Source organism: Lupinus angustifolius, chromosome LG15 (genome assembly GCF_001865875.1).
Source record: "Lupinus angustifolius cultivar Tanjil chromosome LG15, LupAngTanjil_v1.0, whole genome shotgun sequence".
Lineage (NCBI taxonomy): Eukaryota > Viridiplantae > Streptophyta > Magnoliopsida > Fabales > Fabaceae > Lupinus > Lupinus angustifolius.
The window spans coordinates 20,183,501-20,207,913 of NC_032023.1; the positions used below are offsets into that span (position 1 = coordinate 20,183,501).

Consider the following 24,413-nt stretch of genomic DNA (forward strand, 5'->3'; position numbering starts at 1 on the left):
AACTTTAGATTATAATTCTTACAACCGACAGAAATGACTGTAAAAAATAACAATTTTATGGTGTGTGGATATGGAACAGAACAAGTTCATGTTGTAGGAGAAAAAAAATCATGTTTCAAGAAAACAATTTCTTGAGAAAAAATGACTGCGAAAACAATCAGAATCCTCCCATGCTATCATGTGACAACTTTTACTATAATCAGTGAGCTCGATAACCAATCATGATGTCACATTTCAGGTTAACATATCATCCTGAATTTGCATCAAGAAGACAATACACATTACATTGTTTAGTGCGTGTAGGTAGATACAATTTGCCATCTGCATCTTAGAGTACAACAGAGACACTCTTCATGGGATCATTTTGAAATGGGAGGGACATAAATGAAAAATACATACCAAAAACATAAAGAAGAAAGTCCTGCTACTAAGGCTTATGCAATATTCTAAATAGTTAATATGTTGACACCACCACAAGCAAGGACCAGAAAAATCCTCTTGCTTGCTTGGGCGGTTTTATCCGATGCCCGTGCTGCCGCAAACCGTTAATAGATGACGTATCTAAATCTTCCCTTCTACATTGCGCAAAAGGCAATTAAAACTGCAGAGAAATCAAAATGGCAAACCAGTGTTTATATTTAATAGAAAGAGAGGGAAAAGGGAGCACTGATTTAACAAACATCCATATAAGCAAAGCAACAATTGCACAGAGCATCTAGAATTGACAATTTGTCGTAGCTTCTATTCTATGCCTACGGTTTAAAAATACAATAACAACAAAATCATGAACAATGAAATCATGCAAAAAATAGAGAGCAAAAGGAAGTAGCATTTACCAACAAAGGAATGGGAAAAAATAGAACAGTAAAAATAAAAAAGAGATTCACCAAGAAAAAATCTAGCAATTTCAAAGTTGTATGAAGCAGTTCATAAGGCTAAGAAATTGCAGAGCATGAAAATTCATACATTTTTTGTCGGAACACAGTTTTACAGAGACCCACAAAAAAAACCCAGAGCTTACCAAGCAAGCAAAGGAGAATAATAATCCAGACAGTTATTTGAGAAGGACGACTGTATTGCATATGGTATTGAGATCTTTGAAGCTGTCTTTGGATAGCCCCATACCACCCATACAGTTGCTTATCATAACATTCACCACAACTATCAAGGTAACTCTTACTTCTTTCATAGTCTGTGTTGAAGTCCTTTTTTCAAACAAATAAGAATAGTATTAGGGATTCGTCATATGCAGTAAAAATAATCACGCATTGGTCCATTAATTGAGAACTCACCCTATTAAATTGAGTAGTAGGTAGTAGCATATCATCTGTTTCTTCATGATGATTTACTGTTTGCAGCTTCCGATAACCATTCTTAGGCCACTTCAACTTAGAGACAGATTCCATAGAATTAAAGAATCCAGAGAGACTAGAAACCTTGTGCATAGGACCAGAAGAATTATTGGAGGAATTCTGGATTTGCACATCACCAGAAACAGCAATTTTCCAAGAAGGAATATTAGCATCAGCGCTAGCTGTTCTACGATGCCCATGTGATTTTACCTCCATTGCTTCATACGAACCCTGCCCAGACGAAACACGCACATTGTCTGAAAATTTGCTGAAAGAATCTTTATCGCTTGATTGTGGATTCTCACTTCCACTGCCGATACATTTACGGGGACTTTTGCCTTCATGAGAAGGCATTCCTGAAAGAAATAACGCAAGTTCATCGCATTCTCCTTCATCCAGACGCACCCATGTCGGATGCGCCTTACCACCTGAATGAGCAGACTCACGTAATGAATGCTCGATTTGTGCAATCTTGTTCTCAATGGCAGAAATAAAATCCCGATGCCTAATTATTGCATCTTCACTTGAGCTTTCACTATAACTTGAACCAACCGCACGTTGGAATTCGTCTAGCTGCATTGCCAACATAATGCAACCACATGATCATTATGATTATACAACAAGTCAGATATATATTCATACAATTCATGCATTGTTGTTGGTGGTAACTGGGAAGCAAACGAAGCAAGAAAGGTTACCTGCCATTTAGCAGTACCAAGGGCAGTATGTACATCTCTGCAGAGTTCGTCATTGTTCCATGGGCTTAAAGGATCTTTCTCGGCGTGAATCCATGTCCTATATGCAGATTCCATCCTTCATAACAAGATAACAACACACCACAATTCAATAACAACAGAATGTGAGTGGTACAAATTATAAGATTGTGCACACAAATGAACTTCAAAATCTCAAATTTTGCTATCTTTCAATTCAACTGAGTACAAAAGGTAGCATATTTAGCAGTTGCATCTGTTTCCTCAGCAATGGATTTAAAATAATTCCAAATTATATAGCTTAAAACCTAACCCCACATTACAAAATTATTAGAAAGAGCAAATTACAAATTAAAATAACAAAAAAAAAAAAGAAAAAGAAAAAGAAACCCTAATTGGGATAATGGAAGGTACCTGTCTGAAGATTCCTGAACTTCTTCGGCGGCGTTAAAGAAAGGATCTTTTTCCCAGCGGTCGAAGGTAGAAGCCATGGATAATGATTATTAGAATACAAAAAGGGGAAAATTGAAAAAACAAGAAACAATGACGAATCTGAAATATGAATAGCAGAAAAATGTTGGATCCGAATAGTTGATACACAAGGAAGGGTTGCTATTATCTCATTTTTCTACGTTTTCACTTTTCATTCAATACGGCGTCGTTTAGTTCAATGCTATTATTGACAAACAAGCCACATGATATTAAGAGCTTAAAATATATACTGTGTACACATTAAATCCTGTAGCCTGTAAATACATAAGAACTAGCTCATATGTTAGTGTTCCTTAGATGAAGTTTGTAATTTTTCTTATTTTTTTAAATAAATTTAAAATTGCAACACAAATATTATAAACTTGACTTATTTTTATTGGAAAAAAGAAAAAAATTGAAACTCATCCATCATGTTTACTTTAAAATTAACTTATTTTTCTATTGAAATACATCTCATTTAATTTTTTATTGAGCTATATATTAAAAATATGGGTAAGGTTAGTTTTAAGAACTGATATTCATCTTCATTAGATTCTTTATTAATTTTTTAAATTGAGCGTTAGTATAATGTATATGTATATCTAATTTTATGAGTATGTAATTTAATCATTGAGTTACTTGTTAAACTACTTTACTATTATATAAATATCATGATCGACTTAATGACTGATATGATATTAATAACACTGATTTTAATTTTAATTATTTGGAGATAATTAATATTAAATATGTGATGTGAATAACCATTTTTTCTTAGAAATGTATTTATATTAAATTAGTATATCACTAAATAAAACTTCTCTTTTCTGATTAAAAAAGAAATCTATGAATACTAAGCAATAATATATTTACTCGTGCAATTTTTTAAATTATAATTTATTTCATTTATTTGTTTGATTTTCCCCCCAGTTTTTTAGTAGTAATTAGGGCTGGAAACATGTTATTTCATGTTTTTTTTATAGATGGACATGTGCATAATCACTCTAACTTTAATAAATATTGTGCTGGCAGGGATAAACAAGTCAAACAACTGCCAAAAGAATAAAATATCTCCTCATACAAAAAGATAAATTATCTCTTATCATCACTAAAATGATAACACGTGTTATATTTAATTATTTTCTACAAAAAAAAAAATTATAAAAACTAGAGGAGTGGTTCTCATTTCATAATTTATATCCTGAGGATATATTATATTCTCTTTTTTCCAATACTATTTAAAATAACAAATATGTAATAAGCAATTAAAAAATGGCTGATTTGCAAGGGTGTGGAATTTGAGCTTAGGATCCAGGTCCATTATAGGATTCGATATGGGCCTTTCATTCAGTTTTAACACTTCAGACTAGTCACTACTCACTAGTGTGTGTGTGTGTGTTTACAGAGAAATGGTTATCACAAACTTCAACGGAACTGGTGTTGGATTTGGTATGTTCTTTTCAGTTTCATCGATTTTTCTCATTTTCCCCATTTCTCAATTCATTCACGCTTCTACTATTTCTCATTCTTCAGGTTTCGGTGTTGGTTGCGGTTTCGGTATTGGATGGGGTTTCGGAGGTTTATTGTTTCCTCTTCCTTTAATCATTTCTGATTAACTTTCATTTCTAATTTCTTTTTTGAATTCAATCATTCTTCACAACGTCACACATTGAAATGAAATCCATCAATTAACCTTACTTATCTCTCTTTGTAAAACTTGCGTTTCCCTTCACTGAATTATTTACTTTCACATGTTCTGCTGAAATTGTTATTATTCGCCTTAATTCCGTTGATATTGGAACTATGATTTATTTTTAAGGTTGTTACTTGTGCCAATTTCGTTAAACATGGTAGCTATTTCAATTGGATGGAATGGGAATGTTTCACATGTTTGGTTAGGTAATTGGATTCAGAATGAGCTTTACAACTATGGAAATAAGCATTTAAGTTTCAATTACAAAACAGCAATGTTATTCCTATATTCCATTTCACCGAAATGTAGATGTTAAAAAATGCAGAATATAGTGTTTTAGGCTCAGAGAATTGCCCAGACCAAACATGATTGTATATGGCATAGTCCTGCCCAAAGGATTTTGTTGGCCTGTATCGTTCCGAGCCATTCCATTCTGTTTCATTCTCACTCCCATTCCTGATTTCCTATTCCCACTCCCATTCCTGATTTTCTAATTCCGTTCCCGTCCGTCACACCAAAAACATGATTGTATATGGGTCTTGGAGGAGAGTCAAAATAGAGTAAGTAACTTCCTCTCATACTTACTCTGTCAGATTACTCACTGTTTTTTTCTCTTATACTATATTAATAATTGATGGATAAGAGATACCTGGATACTTTTTTTTGGAGTCAATATACAAGATTAGAATACATGATTAAGTGATAGGTCTCTGCGTTAAATCTAAATGACTAAATATATGGCAATTGGCAAGAAACATGGTTGATTTCTTTGGTTCAAGGGTTGTAGTTTATGCATAGAAATAATCATTCATGGGTATTATTGTATTACAAATGAATAATTTTGAAAGATTGATTTCTTTCATGGGTTTCGAATTATGAATAGAAAGTCAGTATTTTTCTTTAGGCTACCAGGAATAGCAGCAGTTATGACTTGTGTCAATAGGGATGGTTGCTATTGGTATCTCTTACCGTGAAGTGTTCACTTGGTAGTTCAAATATTGTACCTACTGTTTTTACTTGTTTTATTTTCTCTTCCCTGCATTTGTGAGAGTAATTGCAATGCTGTTGGTCTTCCCTGCATTATGTTATTTTATGAGTCAGAAACCAAGATTAAGTAAACATCATTTACTATTGCATTTGGCTCATCCTTTACAATTTTGGCAACTTGATCTTTGAAATTTGATGGCCAAATTCTCCACTCTACTTTTTGTTTATCCTTTGAAAATATATGCAAAGTTAGATCATCTGGATGAAGAAAGTGTAGTGAGTAGTGATATCTTTGTTTTGTTACTCCATTCTCCTCTAAATCTAGGCGTAATCTGCATCTTTTGTTTGTAGTTTCGGTCAACTTTATCTTAGAAACCGCTCAAGACCTATCTCGTTAATTTTCTTATCATCCTTCTGTCACTGATGCGTTATCTTTGTCTGTTTCACAGGTATGCCATTGAACTTCTTGGGTCTTGGTGCAGGTATAATACTCATAAATCTTGCTTCCTTGTCTGTTTCTTAGTTTTAATTCAGTATTTAATGGCAATAGCTATTGTGTGGGTAGGCTTTCTTTCGAAGCTTTTATCTTACAGGATAAAATCAATTGTACATGACTTTATAGTAATACCATTGTTAATATTAATCCTTCTGGTTTTGGTTATTGGTATTATATTGTATATGATTTTGAAGGTGGAGGTTGTGGCGTTGGAGTAGGACTTGGTTGGGGGTTTGGTACTGCTTATGGCAGCAAGTATAGGTCATCACGGATCACTTTTCAAGGGGTGGAATTTGACAATAAGGAGAAAGGTAACATCAATGAGTTCTCTAAACCCAGCCCACAAGTAAAAAGTTGATGGTAGTGTCTCTTTCATTCATTGTGTGCCTTCAATGTAGAATATATAATGCTACCTAAAGCTGGCCAGCCTTGTTATTTGTAATAACAATAAGCCTTTAGAGATACAATAGTGCCTGAGTTTATGTAAATGGAGTCCCTTTGAATTATTGCACTGGACTGCCAATTACAGCCACAATTTGTGAAATTATGGTTAATTAGTTGTCTTTTGAGTTTGGACATTGTCATCCTATCTGTTTAATTTCAGCTTCCTTTTCTGCAAATGTCTTTATTTTGTATGTTCAAAATAGTCAATGGTGTCTATGATGGAGTTAAGACTAATATAGAGTAAAATATGATGTCTTGAAAAGTTTTCCTATTATCATAGAACAACAAAAAACGTTAACATTGAGTCATTACTTATTCAAACTGATCTTGAATATACTTATTGAGCATATCCAATAACTGTATCACAATGCATGTTTTTTTGCGGATGATATTGTTCTAATTAAACACTTAAGATAGGAATTAAATTGGAAACTGGAGATATGGAAACAGGCTTTATTATTTGAATAGATTTCATAGAAATTTTGCAGACAAGGTTTAGTGTAGCCATAGTAGATTCTTCCCTATTGAACCTTCATCCCAGAGAAAAAAGGTATAGCTGTCTGTACACAATTGCTTATATCCACTTTATAAATGCATAAAACTTTAGATTATAATTCTTACAACCGACAGAAATGACTGTAAAAAATAACAATTTTATGGTGTGTGGATATGGAACAGAACAAGTTCATGTTGTAGGAGAAAAAAAATCATGTTTCAAGAAAACAATTTCTTGAGAAAAAATGACTGCGAAAACAATCAGAATCCTCCCATGCTATCATGTGACAACTTTTACTATAATCAGTGAGCTCGATAACCAATCATGATGTCACATTTCAGGTTAACATATCATCCTGAATTTGCATCAAGAAGACAATACACATTACATTGTTTAGTGCGTGTAGGTAGATACAATTTGCCATCTGCATCTTAGAGTACAACAGAGACACTCTTCATGGGATCATTTTGAAATGGGAGGGACATAAATGAAAAATACATACCAAAAACATAAAGAAGAAAGTCCTGCTACTAAGGCTTATGCAATATTCTAAATAGTTAATATGTTGACACCACCACAAGCAAGGACCAGAAAAATCCTCTTGCTTGCTTGGGCGGTTTTATCCGATGCCCGTGCTGCCGCAAACCGTTAATAGATGACGTATCTAAATCTTCCCTTCTACATTGCGCAAAAGGCAATTAAAACTGCAGAGAAATCAAAATGGCAAACCAGTGTTTATATTTAATAGAAAGAGAGGGAAAAGGGAGCACTGATTTAACAAACATCCATATAAGCAAAGCAACAATTGCACAGAGCATCTAGAATTGACAATTTGTCGTAGCTTCTATTCTATGCCTACGGTTTAAAAATACAATAACAACAAAATCATGAACAATGAAATCATGCAAAAAATAGAGAGCAAAAGGAAGTAGCATTTACCAACAAAGGAATGGGAAAAAATAGAACAGTAAAAATAAAAAAGAGATTCACCAAGAAAAAATCTAGCAATTTCAAAGTTGTATGAAGCAGTTCATAAGGCTAAGAAATTGCAGAGCATGAAAATTCATACATTTTTTGTCGGAACACAGTTTTACAGAGACCCACAAAAAAAACCCAGAGCTTACCAAGCAAGCAAAGGAGAATAATAATCCAGACAGTTATTTGAGAAGGACGACTGTATTGCATATGGTATTGAGATCTTTGAAGCTGTCTTTGGATAGCCCCATACCACCCATACAGTTGCTTATCATAACATTCACCACAACTATCAAGGTAACTCTTACTTCTTTCATAGTCTGTGTTGAAGTCCTTTTTTCAAACAAATAAGAATAGTATTAGGGATTCGTCATATGCAGTAAAAATAATCACGCATTGGTCCATTAATTGAGAACTCACCCTATTAAATTGAGTAGTAGGTAGTAGCATATCATCTGTTTCTTCATGATGATTTACTGTTTGCAGCTTCCGATAACCATTCTTAGGCCACTTCAACTTAGAGACAGATTCCATAGAATTAAAGAATCCAGAGAGACTAGAAACCTTGTGCATAGGACCAGAAGAATTATTGGAGGAATTCTGGATTTGCACATCACCAGAAACAGCAATTTTCCAAGAAGGAATATTAGCATCAGCGCTAGCTGTTCTACGATGCCCATGTGATTTTACCTCCATTGCTTCATACGAACCCTGCCCAGACGAAACACGCACATTGTCTGAAAATTTGCTGAAAGAATCTTTATCGCTTGATTGTGGATTCTCACTTCCACTGCCGATACATTTACGGGGACTTTTGCCTTCATGAGAAGGCATTCCTGAAAGAAATAACGCAAGTTCATCGCATTCTCCTTCATCCAGACGCACCCATGTCGGATGCGCCTTACCACCTGAATGAGCAGACTCACGTAATGAATGCTCGATTTGTGCAATCTTGTTCTCAATGGCAGAAATAAAATCCCGATGCCTAATTATTGCATCTTCACTTGAGCTTTCACTATAACTTGAACCAACCGCACGTTGGAATTCGTCTAGCTGCATTGCCAACATAATGCAACCACATGATCATTATGATTATACAACAAGTCAGATATATATTCATACAATTCATGCATTGTTGTTGGTGGTAACTGGGAAGCAAACGAAGCAAGAAAGGTTACCTGCCATTTAGCAGTACCAAGGGCAGTATGTACATCTCTGCAGAGTTCGTCATTGTTCCATGGGCTTAAAGGATCTTTCTCGGCGTGAATCCATGTCCTATATGCAGATTCCATCCTTCATAACAAGATAACAACACACCACAATTCAATAACAACAGAATGTGAGTGGTACAAATTATAAGATTGTGCACACAAATGAACTTCAAAATCTCAAATTTTGCTATCTTTCAATTCAACTGAGTACAAAAGGTAGCATATTTAGCAGTTGCATCTGTTTCCTCAGCAATGGATTTAAAATAATTCCAAATTATATAGCTTAAAACCTAACCCCACATTACAAAATTATTAGAAAGAGCAAATTACAAATTAAAATAACAAAAAAAAAAAAGAAAAAGAAAAAGAAACCCTAATTGGGATAATGGAAGGTACCTGTCTGAAGATTCCTGAACTTCTTCGGCGGCGTTAAAGAAAGGATCTTTTTCCCAGCGGTCGAAGGTAGAAGCCATGGATAATGATTATTAGAATACAAAAAGGGGAAAATTGAAAAAACAAGAAACAATGACGAATCTGAAATATGAATAGCAGAAAAATGTTGGATCCGAATAGTTGATACACAAGGAAGGGTTGCTATTATCTCATTTTTCTACGTTTTCACTTTTCATTCAATACGGCGTCGTTTAGTTCAATGCTATTATTGACAAACAAGCCACATGATATTAAGAGCTTAAAATATATACTGTGTACACATTAAATCCTGTAGCCTGTAAATACATAAGAACTAGCTCATATGTTAGTGTTCCTTAGATGAAGTTTGTAATTTTTCTTATTTTTTTAAATAAATTTAAAATTGCAACACAAATATTATAAACTTGACTTATTTTTATTGGAAAAAAGAAAAAAATTGAAACTCATCCATCATGTTTACTTTAAAATTAACTTATTTTTCTATTGAAATACATCTCATTTAATTTTTTATTGAGCTATATATTAAAAATATGGGTAAGGTTAGTTTTAAGAACTGATATTCATCTTCATTAGATTCTTTATTAATTTTTTAAATTGAGCGTTAGTATAATGTATATGTATATCTAATTTTATGAGTATGTAATTTAATCATTGAGTTACTTGTTAAACTACTTTACTATTATATAAATATCATGATCGACTTAATGACTGATATGATATTAATAACACTGATTTTAATTTTAATTATTTGGAGATAATTAATATTAAATATGTGATGTGAATAACCATTTTTTCTTAGAAATGTATTTATATTAAATTAGTATATCACTAATTTATAAAATTATTTCTATTCTTTATATTTCATATAGTTATGTGTTCCCTAATTAGATTATCAAATGTTGCTTATATTTAATAATTAATTATTACTAAATATGAACATATTTGATATAATCATCGTATACATAAAAGACTTCTACATAACATTATACACATAATTTTCTCTTTATCTTATGTGGAAAAGGGTGGAATATGTATTAGTCATTTGAATGAATAAATCATTTATGTTGAGTTGCTTCGGTTTAAGCAATCACATTGCCCCATAATGGCTCACATTCCACCACTACCACCCACATATTATAGCCATGCATTTAGGCCAAGGATCACTTATCTCCAACTATGTTTTATTCTGTATAAGCCTATCATATTTTGCTATATAAATAAAAGAAAATTTTTAAAATAAAAAATAATAAAAATTAACATTTTGATTGGTTTGGAATACAAAATGGACACCATTCAAGAAAGGGTCAATCCATGCATTTATGTCTTCTACATTGTCCATCACCACCACCCAAGTAGTAATATAATCATGTAATGTTATATTCATTAGCAGTAACTCCTTTCTGCCATTGAAACACGATTCATCATACCCATGCCCCCCTTTATTTATTAGGAGTATTCACTTAACCCACATTTAATGCTTCCTATTATTTATATTTCAATGACCATATGGGCCTACACCTCCTCTTTCACCTCTTATCTTTCTTGTTTATCAGATGCATTTTGATGACAACACAAGGCACAGGTCAGTACTTCTTTGCTTTATAGTAGTTGCCTGAGAAGGATTTAAGGAGTGTCACATTATTTTCTCAACTTGAGTTTTTGTCATAAGTTAACATCATGAAACTTTCTGCCTTTTGTGCTTTGTTCTTTGTTGTTGGGGCATCTTTGGTGTTTGTTACATTTTCAACTTCCATTCTTCATGCTTCCTGGTTTCCTGGTAAGACTAATATTTTTCTGTCTCCATTGTTGGATTTCAATGCATGCAACTAACTCTTCATTTCATTGGCCAAGGTAAGGTTAAAAAAGAACATGGACACATTGGTGGTGCCAGTTTTTATCTCCCTTGTTTTCTCTTCCTTTTGTAGAAAGACTCGTAACTTTTAACTCCTCGTGCCATTTTTTTTGTAGTTGAAACTGTGTTCATGTTATTTTGTTCCTTGTCACAGCCAGCACTGAGTTTAAAACTACATTCATCAGTTGATCTGCTTATTAATTTAAATAAAAATTTAAAAGATGACAAAACAAATGAGAAACTCACCATGAGATCTGATTTATTGTTTGTATTTGTTAAAATAGTGAGTAAAAGTTGTTGATGTGAGTTCCTCTTAGCCTCTTCTAAAAAATTCATTCAGTTTAATCCACTTAAAAATTACATGCATGCATCATTGGTTTGACAAATCAGGTCAAAGCTTTAAGCCCGCACTTGTTATAATTTGAGTTTGATTCTCAGATCTACTTCGTTGCTAGACAGCATGTACATTTCATTGTAAATTCTTGCTGATCTTACTTTAGTGTAAGATATAAACATGTCTTCCCTTGTCTCAACTTTTCGTGACATAAAAAAATGCATTGCATTAAAGAAAACTAGATGCGTGCTCTTTTTCTTAGCGTCTCAAAATAGAAAGTTTTCAGTTACTTACACCAACGTTTTCTAATAATGTCATCTCAGATCTGTTTGCTACCAACTATGGTGAAAGAAGAACAGTGATTGCATTAGGCAGGAAACTAAAGGTATTGATATTTTAAATCAAGGTGTTTTAGCTCTAGCCTCTGAACAAGATGGTTAAATAAACAATAAGTGTAATCATGATTATAAAATATGAGAAATATATATATACATGACAGTAGAAGAGTTATTTAGGTTGTGACTATATCATTGTAAGTGCATAGATATTACTCTCATAAAAGATATGGTTTATATTTTTGTTAGCGAATTATACGTGTAATAAATGTTACATTTTGTGAAAATTTCAGGAAAGTGGGAGAGGTATTAGTAGTAGTTATAAGGGTAATATGGGTTCAGTGACCCTTGATGATTATAATCCGAGTAATCCAATGCCAGATGCAAAGAACTATGTAAAAGGTGGAACTATTGAACATGACCAGCCAATAGGGCCATATAAGCCACAACCTATGCCTCCTCATGGTGATGGTGATGAATCTTAATTCAGCTATGAAGTTATTATTGATTATGCTCAAAACTTGAAGGTAGTAGGCTTTAGTTTGAAAATGTTGTTTCATAAGTTTTTTGTGCGTTAGGCAAGATTAATTACCACTCTAATCTACCACTGAATGTATGTTTAATCTGAGAATGCATGTTATCTTATTATTATGTGTGCTTATATTGATCATTAGCAAATTTATTTTCATTAGGTGAATACGTGAAAAAGATAGTTCTATGAGAAAATAAAGTATACTAGTATAAGAGAGTGATATATGTTAATATTGGGTTTTTTTATCAGCAATAAAAATTTTATTAATCAAGAGTGCTTGAATTAATGTTATATGGAACACACCAATTAAATCTTTGATTCAACACATCTTCTTTGCCTTATTCCTTTTTTAGGATTTTAAGGGTAGGTGTCAAGAAACCAAAAGAAATGGGAATGGATATCACATATCTTAAAAGTATAGTATTAGCTATGTCTTAATCCAATGAAATTGCATCACATAATAAAAATTAATATATATTTTTCACTACTCAATAGAAATGATGTAATTAGAAAGTAGAAAACTTTATTCCTAACCAAACAAAACAACTTACTTGTTGTTTATCGAATAAGTTCACATACTATGTTGACATTAAGAATGTTCAGTAATTCGAACATCGAGTAAAATTCATTACAATCAAACTTTACAATTTGTCATTACTTGCATCCATAGTTTTACATCTGCAAGTAGTATCTGTTTGACATTGCTGACTATACATTTTTTTACCATAGTGGATATTTGATATTAAATTGGGGAATTTATAATCATATATATAACATTCATTGAATCATGACTGAACTATATTTTTTATCATGATCATATGTTTGATGAATAGAATTTCATGGAATTATTTATTGAAATCGCCAATTCAAAGGACTGAGCAACTGAATAGTAGGTGACCAATGTCAAAGAGCATCTACTATAAATATACGAACTTCTATATATCCAACCGACATAATCAGACCAATATATATAATGGGTTTTATTTTGATCCTTTTATTGGCTAAGGATATGATACATATGTTTTTATTTGTGCGTGGATGTGAATATGAGAGAGCGAATTGAAAAGGTAAAGAGAGGGAATAGAAATATAGCATGGCATACCAAATGAAAGACAAAAGCATGTTGTATATATTATATTGCATATTTAGTGGTGGCCACTGAAATCACATGGATGCAACTGAGTATGTATACATTAGAATACTTGTTATACCGTTAGTAAATCATCACCCATCAATTATTATTGGCTTTCATACAAAAGTAATAAATATTAATGATAAATGATATGTTGATTGTGTAAAAAACTTTATAATATCAGTACATAGGTTTTATACTCATTGTGTAAATATTATGGATAATAGGTATTAATAAGTTAAAATTAAAAAATTTATTGCAAATCAATAATAAATATATAATTTATATGGTTGATACTGATTTTATGTAATTTTCCCTACAGTGGGGCCAACAACTAGGCCTCAGCTGCCTCAACATCACAACAGCAATATAAAAATATTCAGATTTATGTTTGACACAAATTTATTTTCATATGGTTGTAATTTTAATTTTTATATGCTAGTAAAGTATCCTTTTGTATGCATGGATACTTTTCTAATATAAAAATGTAGAATAAAGTAAAACTGGTTGAACATTTAATTCATATTTTCAAGTTTTTTTTTAATTTAATTTATTTACATAAATATGAATATTTTTATATAACTTAATAAATTTAAAAGATGAAATATTTAATAAAAAATGATTTATAATTAAAAAAGATGACATGTTACTTAACATGCTATTTATATAGTTTAATATTTATAAATCGTGAGTAAAAAAATTATACCGTCAATAATTAATTTATTTATCATTCATATTATACTGTCAATAATTAATTTATCATTCATATTTATCATCTTGGATTTTATTTGTTGATTAAATATTCTATTTAATCTAATTTTTAGCAAATCCAATAAATAAAAACAGGATGGTAATAAGGTTTCAACTTGGGGATATATTTTTTTTCCTTATGTATCATCGCATTGGAGGCAATATTGTCCGAGCCGAGAACATTCATAGGTACATGGGGCTAACTCTTTTAGCGGACATTTTTTTCATCCACAAGACTCGAATCCAAAACCTTACTTAATAAGAATCAAATATGTACACTTGAACCAACGCTTTTCGAGTGTAATATAATCAATATCTAACTTAGCCCAATATCCAACTTAGCTTAAACCCAATATCCAAAGCATTAAGTCGTGGCCCTTTAGCAATTAGGAAGAACGAGATTCGAAGAACCTGGACAAGGTAAGAATATTCTGCTGTGTACTTTAACTACACTAGGAAAAAAACAATTCAGTTTTCAGTAATATTTGTTGTTCCCATCTATCTAAATATCTTCTTAACCATTACAAAAATATAATAATATTGTAGATGGCATGTTAATTCCAGTGATATAATTCTTTTTTTGTTGTTGGGATTTTGTGCTGATTCGTTTTGATAATATAATTAATTTTAAAAATATAATACATTTTCATTTTTAATTAAAAAAATTATTTATGTAAATGATAACATGCTTTAAGAATGTATGGACTCATTCATACACTCTTATTGCATTATTTAAAATTTGTATTTAATTATTATTGTTTTTTCAAAAAAATAATATAAATGATGATGAATGATGTATTGATTATATATAAATTTGTAGGTTGACAATACATATAATCTTTTAGGTATATTTAGGGTGTTTTTATATTAAAGTTAGAATGATGAGCTTATTAATAAGGAAAAAAGTCGTGTTTTAAAATGTACTATTTTGGCCAAAATCATGTTCACACACAAGCAACTTACGTGTGAGGTTAATATCATTTGAGTTAGTCGAAGTCCTAACCATGAAGGTGATGTCAATGTTATTTTTTTCGCATCAATATTTCTCAACTGATAACTGAATTGAATATCATCTGAGTAAGGGCCGTGTGAATTTTTTTGTCCGCTATTTCAGTAAAGGGCTATGACCTAATAATCATGAAGATGGCATCAACGCATGTGATTTTTTTTCTTTCATGTCCTAACCCTCTTAAAATATATAAAATCTTGATTTAATATATTTATACTAATGAAAGTCATACATATAATAATGTAATGTAATTCAAACCCTACGTTACAACCTTTTAAGGTTTAATAAGAAGTATGATCTCATAAAAGCTAAATAAATAGGTAACATTAATCACCATTCAATTGATTCAAGAAGTGGAAAATCTCAAACGTGTAATCTACAATTAGTAAACATGTACAATAGGCCGCGTAATGACGGGTATAGTATTATATTATTATTCCAATGAAAAGAAACATTCTAATATGAACGCTGATTATTGTTCTTCCGTGGATTTTTCCCTCACACGCAAAGTTAGATGGTAGATAAAGAACATGGTTCATTGAACACGGACACACTTTCTTAAATAAAACATAAGGTAATGAAGAAGATGAATTTGAGATACATTGTGCTTAAAACGTACTCTTGCAATTTGGTCCACTATGTAAAGAGCTTAGAGAATATCATCATTCTCATTGTATCACACACATGTCAAACGACGCTTGATTCATTATTTGAATGTCATCCACGTGTAAAACACACAAAAATGTATCTAAATCAAACCAAAACCTCCTTGTTTATTAAATTTGGTCTTTAGCAACCTTAGGACCATTCAACTGAAATGCTCGAAAATTGAAGTTTGAGTATGTTCTTCTATCATCCTATATATATAAAAGTATAAAACATTAACAATATAAGGAAATAAGTAATTAATTCCACGCGGCGTTCCTATCACAACGTGTAAAAGGCCAAACCGCCAAAACCCAAAACCTTCACTCTTATCCACCAAACACGAAACAACCCCGTGTCATGAACCCAGGTTCCAGCTCCTACTTTATATCTTAATCATTAAGATAAAAAAAAGTAACTTTTTTTTTTTTCCTTTTTGGAGAAAGCATATCCTAAGTTAAATACCCATAATGGGAAGTACTGAAAAAAACATTATGGTTGTGTTATAATGTATTAAAATGTTGCGGGCGAAAGAATAGATAAGAGATTAATTAAAGTAACATGTACTTTGGCGTAAAGTGACTGTAGCTGGTTACAGTTGGTGTGAAGTGTTGAAACCACAAAAGGCATTACAGCCACTTGTTACAGCACCGATCACGCCACTCTGTTGTTTCATGATGTCTGTTCCGCCACATTCTAGATTACAAGTACAACTAACATCAACCAAGACTCCTCTCCATTAATGGAGAGACAAGTTAAAAAAAAATGCACTAAAAACTTAATAGACAATTGCATTTATAACCTTTATTTTTCATTGAAATTACAACTTTGGTCACAAAAATACACTTTTGTATAACTTGTCTCTCCGTTAATGGAGATGAGTCTTATTCATACATTAATTACCCGTGATATATCATTCATTTTTTTATATAACCAAAAAAATCGATACATGCATTTCAGATTCATTTATTCAATTTTATAAATATGATGGGATTTGGATAATTTAAGGTCATATTAATATATTATCTCTTGAAATAAAAAAGAAGTGAAAAGTATGTTTACTTAATGTGGGCTTGGTAAGGTAATGAAAAATCATAATCTTCATATACTAATTAATAATTAAGGACGAATGCAAAACTAGATGATAAAGGCAAAGTTAGATTGCAACAAATAAAAATTAAATAAATGAGTAAATTGAATTGAATTGAATCTCCACTGTGAAAGTACAATCTAGTATTCTGTATGTATAGCAGAGAATAAAAGTCTACGTACTATGTATGTACAAGAACAAAGTAATCTAAAAAATGCCCACATAATTGAAAATAAAAACTAAACACTGATGACTACGGATCTAGGTATGAATGTAATTGAATTTATTAGAATTGAGAAATTTGAATGCTGGGAATGGTTAAAAGACGAGGCTTTTTCAAAGGGTGAGGGCTTGAAACTTCATCCTCCACCAAGAACTTTGTTGGAAAATCTGGAAAAGCAGGAAGATTAAGATCAAAGTCACGCTGGTGGCTATGACTCACGGTGTGTGTGGACCCCACACCTTCAGAGGCGGTGACAACGCTGCTGTTACCGGCACCACCGTCATAGTGGCAACGCTTATGTCCTCCTAAAGCTTGTCCAGTGGGGAAGGACTTGTGACAGATTGAACACTCGTGTGTCTTGTTTCCTCCTTTACTAGATGCGGTGGTGGCAGAAGTGGTGGTGACGGCGGAGGAGGTTGGCTGATCTTCACCGCCGTTGGCTCCAGCGAGTTTACGGTGGCTAGCTTTGTGTCCACCGAGTGCTTGGTATGAAGGGAAGGCTTTGTTGCAAACGGAGCATTTGTAACTCAACTTGGACTCTTCTGTAGCTAGCGGTGGTGATGGAGCAGGAATAGTGTGAGTCTTATCAGCAGAGAGCATGATGAGGCAAAGAGCAAGGTACTCCTCCTCAGTACACGAACGGTGGTGGTGGTGGTGGTGGTCCATGCGGCTACGCTTTGAACGCTTTCTCTTAGCCCATGGTGCTGATTCTAGGTAGTGAAGATTGTCTTCGTCAAATTTGAGGGGTGAGGTGGTGGTGGCGGTGGTGGTGGCGGCGAAGGTGGGTGATTTGAGAGCTTCCATAGCCATATGGTAATTGAAACTTGGAGTTGTGAGAAAGAGCGAAGAGGTTTTGTTGAGTTTGGTTTATAGTGTTGTTGATTTATGCGTTGGAGTGAGAGTGAAGAGAAGTGGGTGGAAGCTTTATATAAGAAGAGAGTCAGAATGTGAGGGAAGTTGCGTGATGAGTGGTGAGAAAGCAGGTGCAACCTAGAAAACAAGTTGTTGTTTTTACTTATATTTTCAACTACAAAAATATAATTTCATGATAAATAAAATAATAAAAGTGTTATTATATATTGTTTTTTGTGTTATTGTATGAGCCTTATCTCTCTATTAATGAAAAATATACTTAGAAGAATAGTGAATACAAGTGGAGTTGAGCTGAACCACGTTTTTAAAAAGAAAAAATATAGATATTATGACAAATGGTTTGCTAGTGGAAACTGAGTCGGTCAAACAAAGTGTCACTCAGACACCACACGTTGAGAAGAACATTCTTAAGTGAAGTCTAGGGAAAGACCACTTCCAAGTCAAAATCCGGATAAAGATTGGGTATTATTACCTGCATAGAATATTTATTTACTTATTTTTTTAATTAATGAAATATAATTTTCATATTTTAAAATACTCATTAACTTAGAAAGTACTATTTTTTCACTTATGAAAGAGTTTTTCAGTTATGAACAAGTACTGAATTTAATTTAGAGTTCCACGCAGCCGGTGGCACCAATGTCCAATGACTTTTCCTTATTCAATAAAGTACTATTTTGGGTCCAACCATAAATCTGTTTGGCAAGTTGGAAATTAGTCATTCCTTCATATCATTCGTTAACCATCCACATCGTTCACCCCTCATTCAAGGTATCAGATGCAAATTTCATGATATAATAAGATATGTATAATAATTGAATGGGGGCACCAGCATATGGTTAGTTGTGAAGTTGGTAATAGATAGAAGCAATAGACAAAGTTCACATGGGAGACTTTGATATACCCAGTGAGGTATCTACTAAATTTTAACCTTATTTTTTTGTTTTTGGGTTTCACTCTTGTTTAGTTTTATTTGTTTAAGTCCCTAATTTCAAGAATATTATAGGATCAGGGTCTAAAACTACAATACTTTTCATAAGAAAATTAATAAAAAGGAGATGCAGCTCAACAACGACAGTGGGGTCCTACATGGTTTACCCAGATTGAGCATACTAGTCCAAATCTTCAACCACAAGAAAAGATGGGATGAAGGGAAGGACATAAGTCCCTAAAAGTTGTCTTATTTTCTGTCTCGTATCAATTATTTATTATAATATGAATAAAAGAAAATTTTTTGAAACAAAAAATAAAAAAAAGTAATATTTTAATTGAGACTGAGAATATGACATCATTAAAAACGTGTGATATTTTTTCCAAAAGTAGACAAGTTCATCTCCTTTTCTAGGAATGGAAAGCTACGCGAAGCATCTAGGTAAGGGTAATTCACACGTGCATTTGTCAAACCATTTTTCTATCATATCTTTATTTCTCAGCTACTCTCCACTAGTCAATCCCCTTGAATTTTGTCATATGTTCAACGGGCCAAATTAGTCTAATTAATATAAAATAAAACAAATTGGGGTAGCATTCAACACATCCTAATTTTCTAGTCTGACTTTTTTTTATCAAGTGCTTTAATCTTGATTTCCATACAGTATATTTTATCAGTTTTTTTATATATAAACAATGAATTAATATACATATATCCATAATATGCGAGCATTTTATTCAACATATATATTAATTTTATTAAATTTTTATAAAAATAAATCAATAGTGATAATGTATTAATCATATAAAAAATTTATAATTAAAGTATATAGATATATAAATTGAGTTCACAGTCAATTCAGTTGTTCAAATCTATCTATCATATTTGTGTTTTAAAAAAATCTGTAATAAACTTTTAAAGGATCATCATAGGGGATATGTTAGAATTTGATTGGTTACATTAACAAAAATACACAGACTTGATTTCACACTGCTTTGCTGGTGAGGTATTTAACATTTATTTTACCCTAATCAATAAGTACCTCTATCTCTCTAAGCTTTCCTGTTGGCGGTAATAATGACAAAATAAGTATATATTTTTTATTTATAAAAAACATAAATTATTTTATATTTTATTAATTGATACTAACATAAACCATCTTCATAGTAATTCATTTAATTCTTGTTTTGACTATATTTTTTATACTTAAATCTGAAATAAACAACACTTGGTGTTGGAATTGTATTGGATCATACTCTCTTGCCAATAAAAATATTATGTCAACAAATATTTTTTAAACATTGTTTTTTTGCTTAATTATTATTAAACATTGTTAACAGATGCATGCATAGCAAAGGGATGGTTTGACCAAAATGCCCTTCATGGTTACCCACTTGATTTGCACTCTTGTTGAAATGATGCAAAAGAGAATTTAAGAGATTTATACACTCCACTCTCATTGCAACTTGCAAGAATCCCTTAATTATTTTTCCCTCTTTTGTTAATTTAATTTATTTTACGAAGAAGAATAAGGTAATAAAGTGCTATAATAAGTGATACATAAGTATAGTAAAGAGAGAATGGTGCAGTGGAATATTAGTGTTTGCTCCACCAATACCTTGTTTGGATCTGCGTTCACTTCTATTCTTCCTTCCTCATATCACAGTTTCTCACTATTCCCAAAGAACCCTAATTTAACATTATCTCCCTTTTCCCTATCACCATTCATTCGCTTACAAATTTCTCCATTTCCACTTACCTCTCTGCGATCCACTGGTAAATTAAAAAAAAATCACTTTTTTCCCTCTCTAATCTTCAATTAGTAAGTGTTATTATCTTATCATACTAACTTTCCTTTTGTCTCTGATTGAACAGCTAGTTACTCACCCCAAATGGCTTCAAACGACGCTCAAGACCCGCGTTTAGCTAGAATCTCCTCTGCAATCAGAGTCATTCCTAATTTTCCTAAGCCTGGTTGGTTAATTAATAATAATACTCTTAGGCCTTGTTTGGGAGTGATGTTTATGAGGGAAAGAGAATGAATGACTTTGAAAAGTCTTTTCCTTGTTTGAGAGTTAGACTAAGGAGCGGGTAAGGTTTTGGTGGGTTTCAAACCATTCAAAACCCTCAATTGTCTATTTTTTATTTCCCCATTTTTTTAGATAAAATGTCAAAATATATAAATATGTTTAGTAATAATATATAATTAAGTACTAGAGAAATGAAAAATAAAAAAATATTCTTACAATATTATTAGTTCATTTGTCTAAATTTTATACTCCCAAACAGTGAAAGAATTTCCTTCTTTTTCCCTTCCCTTCATCCCTTCCTTACCCTTTGATCCATCTCCTTCCTTTTCCCTCCTAACTTCTATACAAAGCCTTGGTCCATTGATTTCATTAGTTAATTGATATTATTATACTTTTCTGTGGATCAATATATGAACTTTATGGGGTATAAGATATGATATGATATGGTTGAGTTGCATTATTTTTGTGGCAGGTATTATGTTTCAAGATATAACTACGTTACTTCTTGATACAAAGGCTTTCAAAGATACTATTGACTTGTTTGTTGAGAGATACAGAGATGAAAATATTTCTGTTGTTGCAGGTACTCTCTTACACTTTGTGTTTAGTTCTTGTTCTTTATGAATTCCTTTTCCTTCATGGCCCCAGGTTTTTATTTTAGAATTTGGGTTAATGGGAATGCTGTGCTGGGGATTTAAGTACAACATGGTGAAAATGAGTGTCAATGTTATGTAAAACACTTGATATTATGACAATGAATGCCCCCTCCTTTTTATTCCAATTAACAATTTCTGATCTGCAATTTGTGATCACTGTCGTCGTTCTTTCATTGCCAGACGCCAATGGCCACATTCATAATTGATTCTTTCTTTTGATAAGTTTAGAATAGAATGTTAATGGTTATTAGAGTGATCGAGTAACTCATTCATGTCCATGACTCAGTTCCATTTCTTCCTGATTCCAACATCAGAAGCTAGTAGAAATGAAATTAGTTTTACATATAATTTAAGATGGTTCATTTTCTTTGTTTTTTGTATTTTTGAATTTGGTTATTATTGATAGAACACAATGGCATCTTTTGAACCATGTAGCCAACTTCGCCGGTGGGAAAAAGGCTTTGATTGTTGTTGTAGTAGTAGTAGTAGTAGTTTTTGAATCTGCTCAAAATAAGTTACTAATTGGCGTTTGATAGCTTCATTTATGACATAATGCAGGCGTTGAGGCAAGAGGCTTTATATTTGGCCCACCCATTGCATTAGCTATTGGAGCAAAATTTGTTCCCATGAGAAAACCCAATAAATTGCCAGGTAAATGTTTTGCTCCTTTCTTTTGAAAGTGTTGGATGTAACGTAATAAAAACTCCTAGTTAGAGGGTAATTATGGTTTTAAATCTTTGATTCTCTGCATGGTATGTTCAGTCTTCTATTTATAAGATTTGTCTGCTTCACACTGTGCTCGCTTTCTGTAGTTGAGAGCTCCTCAGGTTTCTATATGTGGAAGATCTTTGATTTGATTGAATTGTTGTATTTCGATTATCCTTTCAGGGGAGGTTATCTCAGAGGAGTATTCTTTGGAGTATGGAACTGACAAGATTGAGATGCATGTAGGGGCTGTACAGCCTGGAGAACGAGCCTTAGTCATAGATGATCTTATTGCCACCGGGGGAACTTTATGCGCTGCAGTTAATCTACTAGGTAAACTTGTAAACATGAATGTTTTATAAGGAAAAATACTAACTTGAAGTGGGTAAAATTATTTCTCTGCCTCTTTATGGCTATGCATGATTGGGTTTTAACCTGGTCCTAACCTAGATACAGCACTTCCTTGTTTGGTTTCAATTTCATATGGTGGGGTATTCATCCTTAAAGATAAGTACTGTGAGAAGGAGGGTTCATTGTGTATATATCAGAAGGAGAAGTTACGGATTTGTTGTGGACTAAAATAGTTGCCAGAAGTTGTCAAAATAAGCAAATATTGGGCTTCAGTGTTGGATCTTCTCAAACAAGGAAACGAGATCAACCTATCAGTGTTTCACATCCTTCTTGGCTTTATTTTTTGCTTTTTACTTGTTTATATATTCTGACAAATAATGCATGCATGAACTTAATAGTATCATTTTGATCTGCCACTAGAACTGTGTGTTCAAGTGAATCTTTTACTTGGAAGTGTGTCTTTTATAATAAATTTTGTTTAATTTTCACTTTAGCATTTATATACGTTCTTAGTTGTTCTGTTATTCTCTTTTTTGCAGAACGTGTTGGGGTGCATGTTGCTGAATGTGCTTGTGTGATTGAGTTACCAGAGTTGAAGGTAGGGGCTTAGACCTTTAAGCCTCCTTACCTTGGTTAATTGTTTTGCTTAATTTATTTCTCACATCAGATAACTATCACAACATTTTTTTATTCAATCAACACTGGAATCTGGAAGCTTTATCTTCCCAAGTTTAAGTTACAGTTTGCATTTTAGGATCTCAACTAGCGAAATTGAAGAACAGTAGTAAAAAACGTCTAAAAGTTGCATTATATCTTTGAAAATTTTGTTTCACATGAGACCTTAGTCTAATCTTTTTGCATAGACACGTCGTACAAGCTAAGTATTGAGTGCCTTGAGCTAATGTAGAATGGTTTGGTTTTACGTTTCAAATTTGGGTAGCGCCAAATAGGATTTGCCAAGCTAACTAGATTTTATTGGTCTAGTGTCCAAACTGAATGCATCACATCTATCCAAGAATGTTTCACTGGTCCCTTGCATTCTACAGTGACTGTTTCGGTGAGAAAAGCAACAAACACAGAAATTGTTTGGACCTTAGAGGTGTCAATTGTTTGATTAGAAATTACATACAGTGCAAATCTAGCTGGACCAGAGGAAGTTACATTGCCACTAGAACTCTTATATTTTGGACACTGGTTTGACTTTATGGTTTATTAGAGCTTCTTATTTCTTACCCTTGAAGTATTGGCTATTGCACTTATGATTCTTCATGTGTTTTGATGTAGTTTTTTTAACAAAGGCCATAGTTACCTTTGCTTGATTTCTTTGAAAAGTTGAACTCCATTAACAATGTATATGGCAAAAACTGCCTGAAAAGCTAGTTTAAGGCAACACAAATTATATGAACGCTCCTAGGATGTTGCAAAACACACTATATATTATTCACTAATCACTATGTCATATTCTTCTAAGTGCATTACATGACTTCTTTAAATCCAAGGCATGTGTTGCCACTAAAAATTCATTGCCATAAACTATTTTCCTTTGTCGGCTTATTTCAGGGTCGGGAAAGGCTGGGAGACAGGTCGCTGTTTGTCTTAGTTAATGGAGCTTGATATGTGTTTAGTAATTATTGACCATTTGAGCTTATTGTTGGTAGGAGCTTTATTAATGACTGCTTATATTACCTTATATAT

The 24,413-nt window shown here is 32.5% G+C and overlaps 6 protein-coding genes across 10 annotated transcripts; 3 read left to right on the plus strand and 3 right to left on the minus strand.

Annotated features, from left to right (window-relative positions):
• Positions 160-2,705, minus strand: LOC109328756. The gene is made up of 5 exons (XM_019562361.1): positions 2,480-2,705; positions 2,051-2,165; positions 1,293-1,925; positions 1,022-1,205; positions 160-601 (listed from the first exon to the last, which is right to left on the minus strand). The coding sequence occupies exons 1-5, from the start codon at positions 2,554-2,556 to the stop codon at positions 576-578; spliced, it is 1,035 nt and encodes a 344-aa protein (XP_019417906.1). The 5' UTR covers positions 2,557-2,705; the 3' UTR covers positions 160-575.
• Positions 3,892-6,315, plus strand: LOC109327409 (protein TRIGALACTOSYLDIACYLGLYCEROL 5, chloroplastic-like). Its single transcript, XM_019560543.1, has 4 exons — positions 3,892-3,985; positions 4,070-4,114; positions 5,666-5,698; positions 5,907-6,315. The coding sequence occupies exons 1-4, from the start codon at positions 3,946-3,948 to the stop codon at positions 6,068-6,070; spliced, it is 282 nt and encodes a 93-aa protein (XP_019416088.1). The 5' UTR covers positions 3,892-3,945; the 3' UTR covers positions 6,071-6,315.
• LOC109328211 lies at positions 6,915-9,460 on the minus strand. Its single transcript, XM_019561564.1, has 5 exons — positions 9,235-9,460; positions 8,806-8,920; positions 8,048-8,680; positions 7,777-7,960; positions 6,915-7,356 (listed from the first exon to the last, which is right to left on the minus strand). Exons 1-5 carry the CDS (start codon positions 9,309-9,311, stop codon positions 7,331-7,333), a joined length of 1,035 nt encoding a protein of 344 aa, XP_019417109.1. The 5' UTR covers positions 9,312-9,460; the 3' UTR covers positions 6,915-7,330.
• LOC109328214 lies at positions 10,682-12,450 on the plus strand. Of its 3 annotated transcripts, none has more exons than XM_019561569.1 (3): positions 10,682-11,047; positions 11,780-11,841; positions 12,085-12,450. In XM_019561569.1, exons 1-3 carry the CDS (start codon positions 10,948-10,950, stop codon positions 12,274-12,276), a joined length of 354 nt encoding a protein of 117 aa, XP_019417114.1. In that variant the 5' UTR covers positions 10,682-10,947; the 3' UTR covers positions 12,277-12,450. The 3 variants fall into 3 exon arrangements, with proteins under 3 accessions (XP_019417114.1, XP_019417115.1, XP_019417116.1); XM_019561570.1 differs by having other exon boundaries at positions 10,682-10,852; XM_019561571.1 differs by having other exon boundaries at positions 10,964-11,121.
• LOC109328213 (zinc finger protein ZAT10-like) lies at positions 17,064-18,079 on the minus strand. 2 transcript variants are annotated; one of them, XM_019561568.1, is made up of 2 exons: positions 17,939-18,079; positions 17,064-17,905 (listed from the first exon to the last, which is right to left on the minus strand). In XM_019561568.1, exons 1-2 carry the CDS (start codon positions 17,980-17,982, stop codon positions 17,236-17,238), a joined length of 714 nt encoding a protein of 237 aa, XP_019417113.1. In that variant the 5' UTR covers positions 17,983-18,079; the 3' UTR covers positions 17,064-17,235. The 2 variants fall into 2 exon arrangements, with proteins under 2 accessions (XP_019417113.1, XP_019417112.1); XM_019561567.1 differs by having other exon boundaries at positions 17,064-18,079.
• On the plus strand, positions 20,542-24,413 carry LOC109328212 (adenine phosphoribosyltransferase 1-like). Of its 2 annotated transcripts, XM_019561566.1 has the most exons (8): positions 20,542-20,589; positions 20,620-20,752; positions 20,852-20,950; positions 21,479-21,589; positions 22,221-22,313; positions 22,551-22,700; positions 23,258-23,316; positions 24,279-24,413. In XM_019561566.1, the coding sequence occupies exons 1-8, from the start codon at positions 20,557-20,559 to the stop codon at positions 24,330-24,332; spliced, it is 732 nt and encodes a 243-aa protein (XP_019417111.1). In that variant the 5' UTR covers positions 20,542-20,556; the 3' UTR covers positions 24,333-24,413. The 2 variants fall into 2 exon arrangements, with proteins under 2 accessions (XP_019417111.1, XP_019417110.1); XM_019561565.1 differs by having other exon boundaries at positions 20,542-20,752.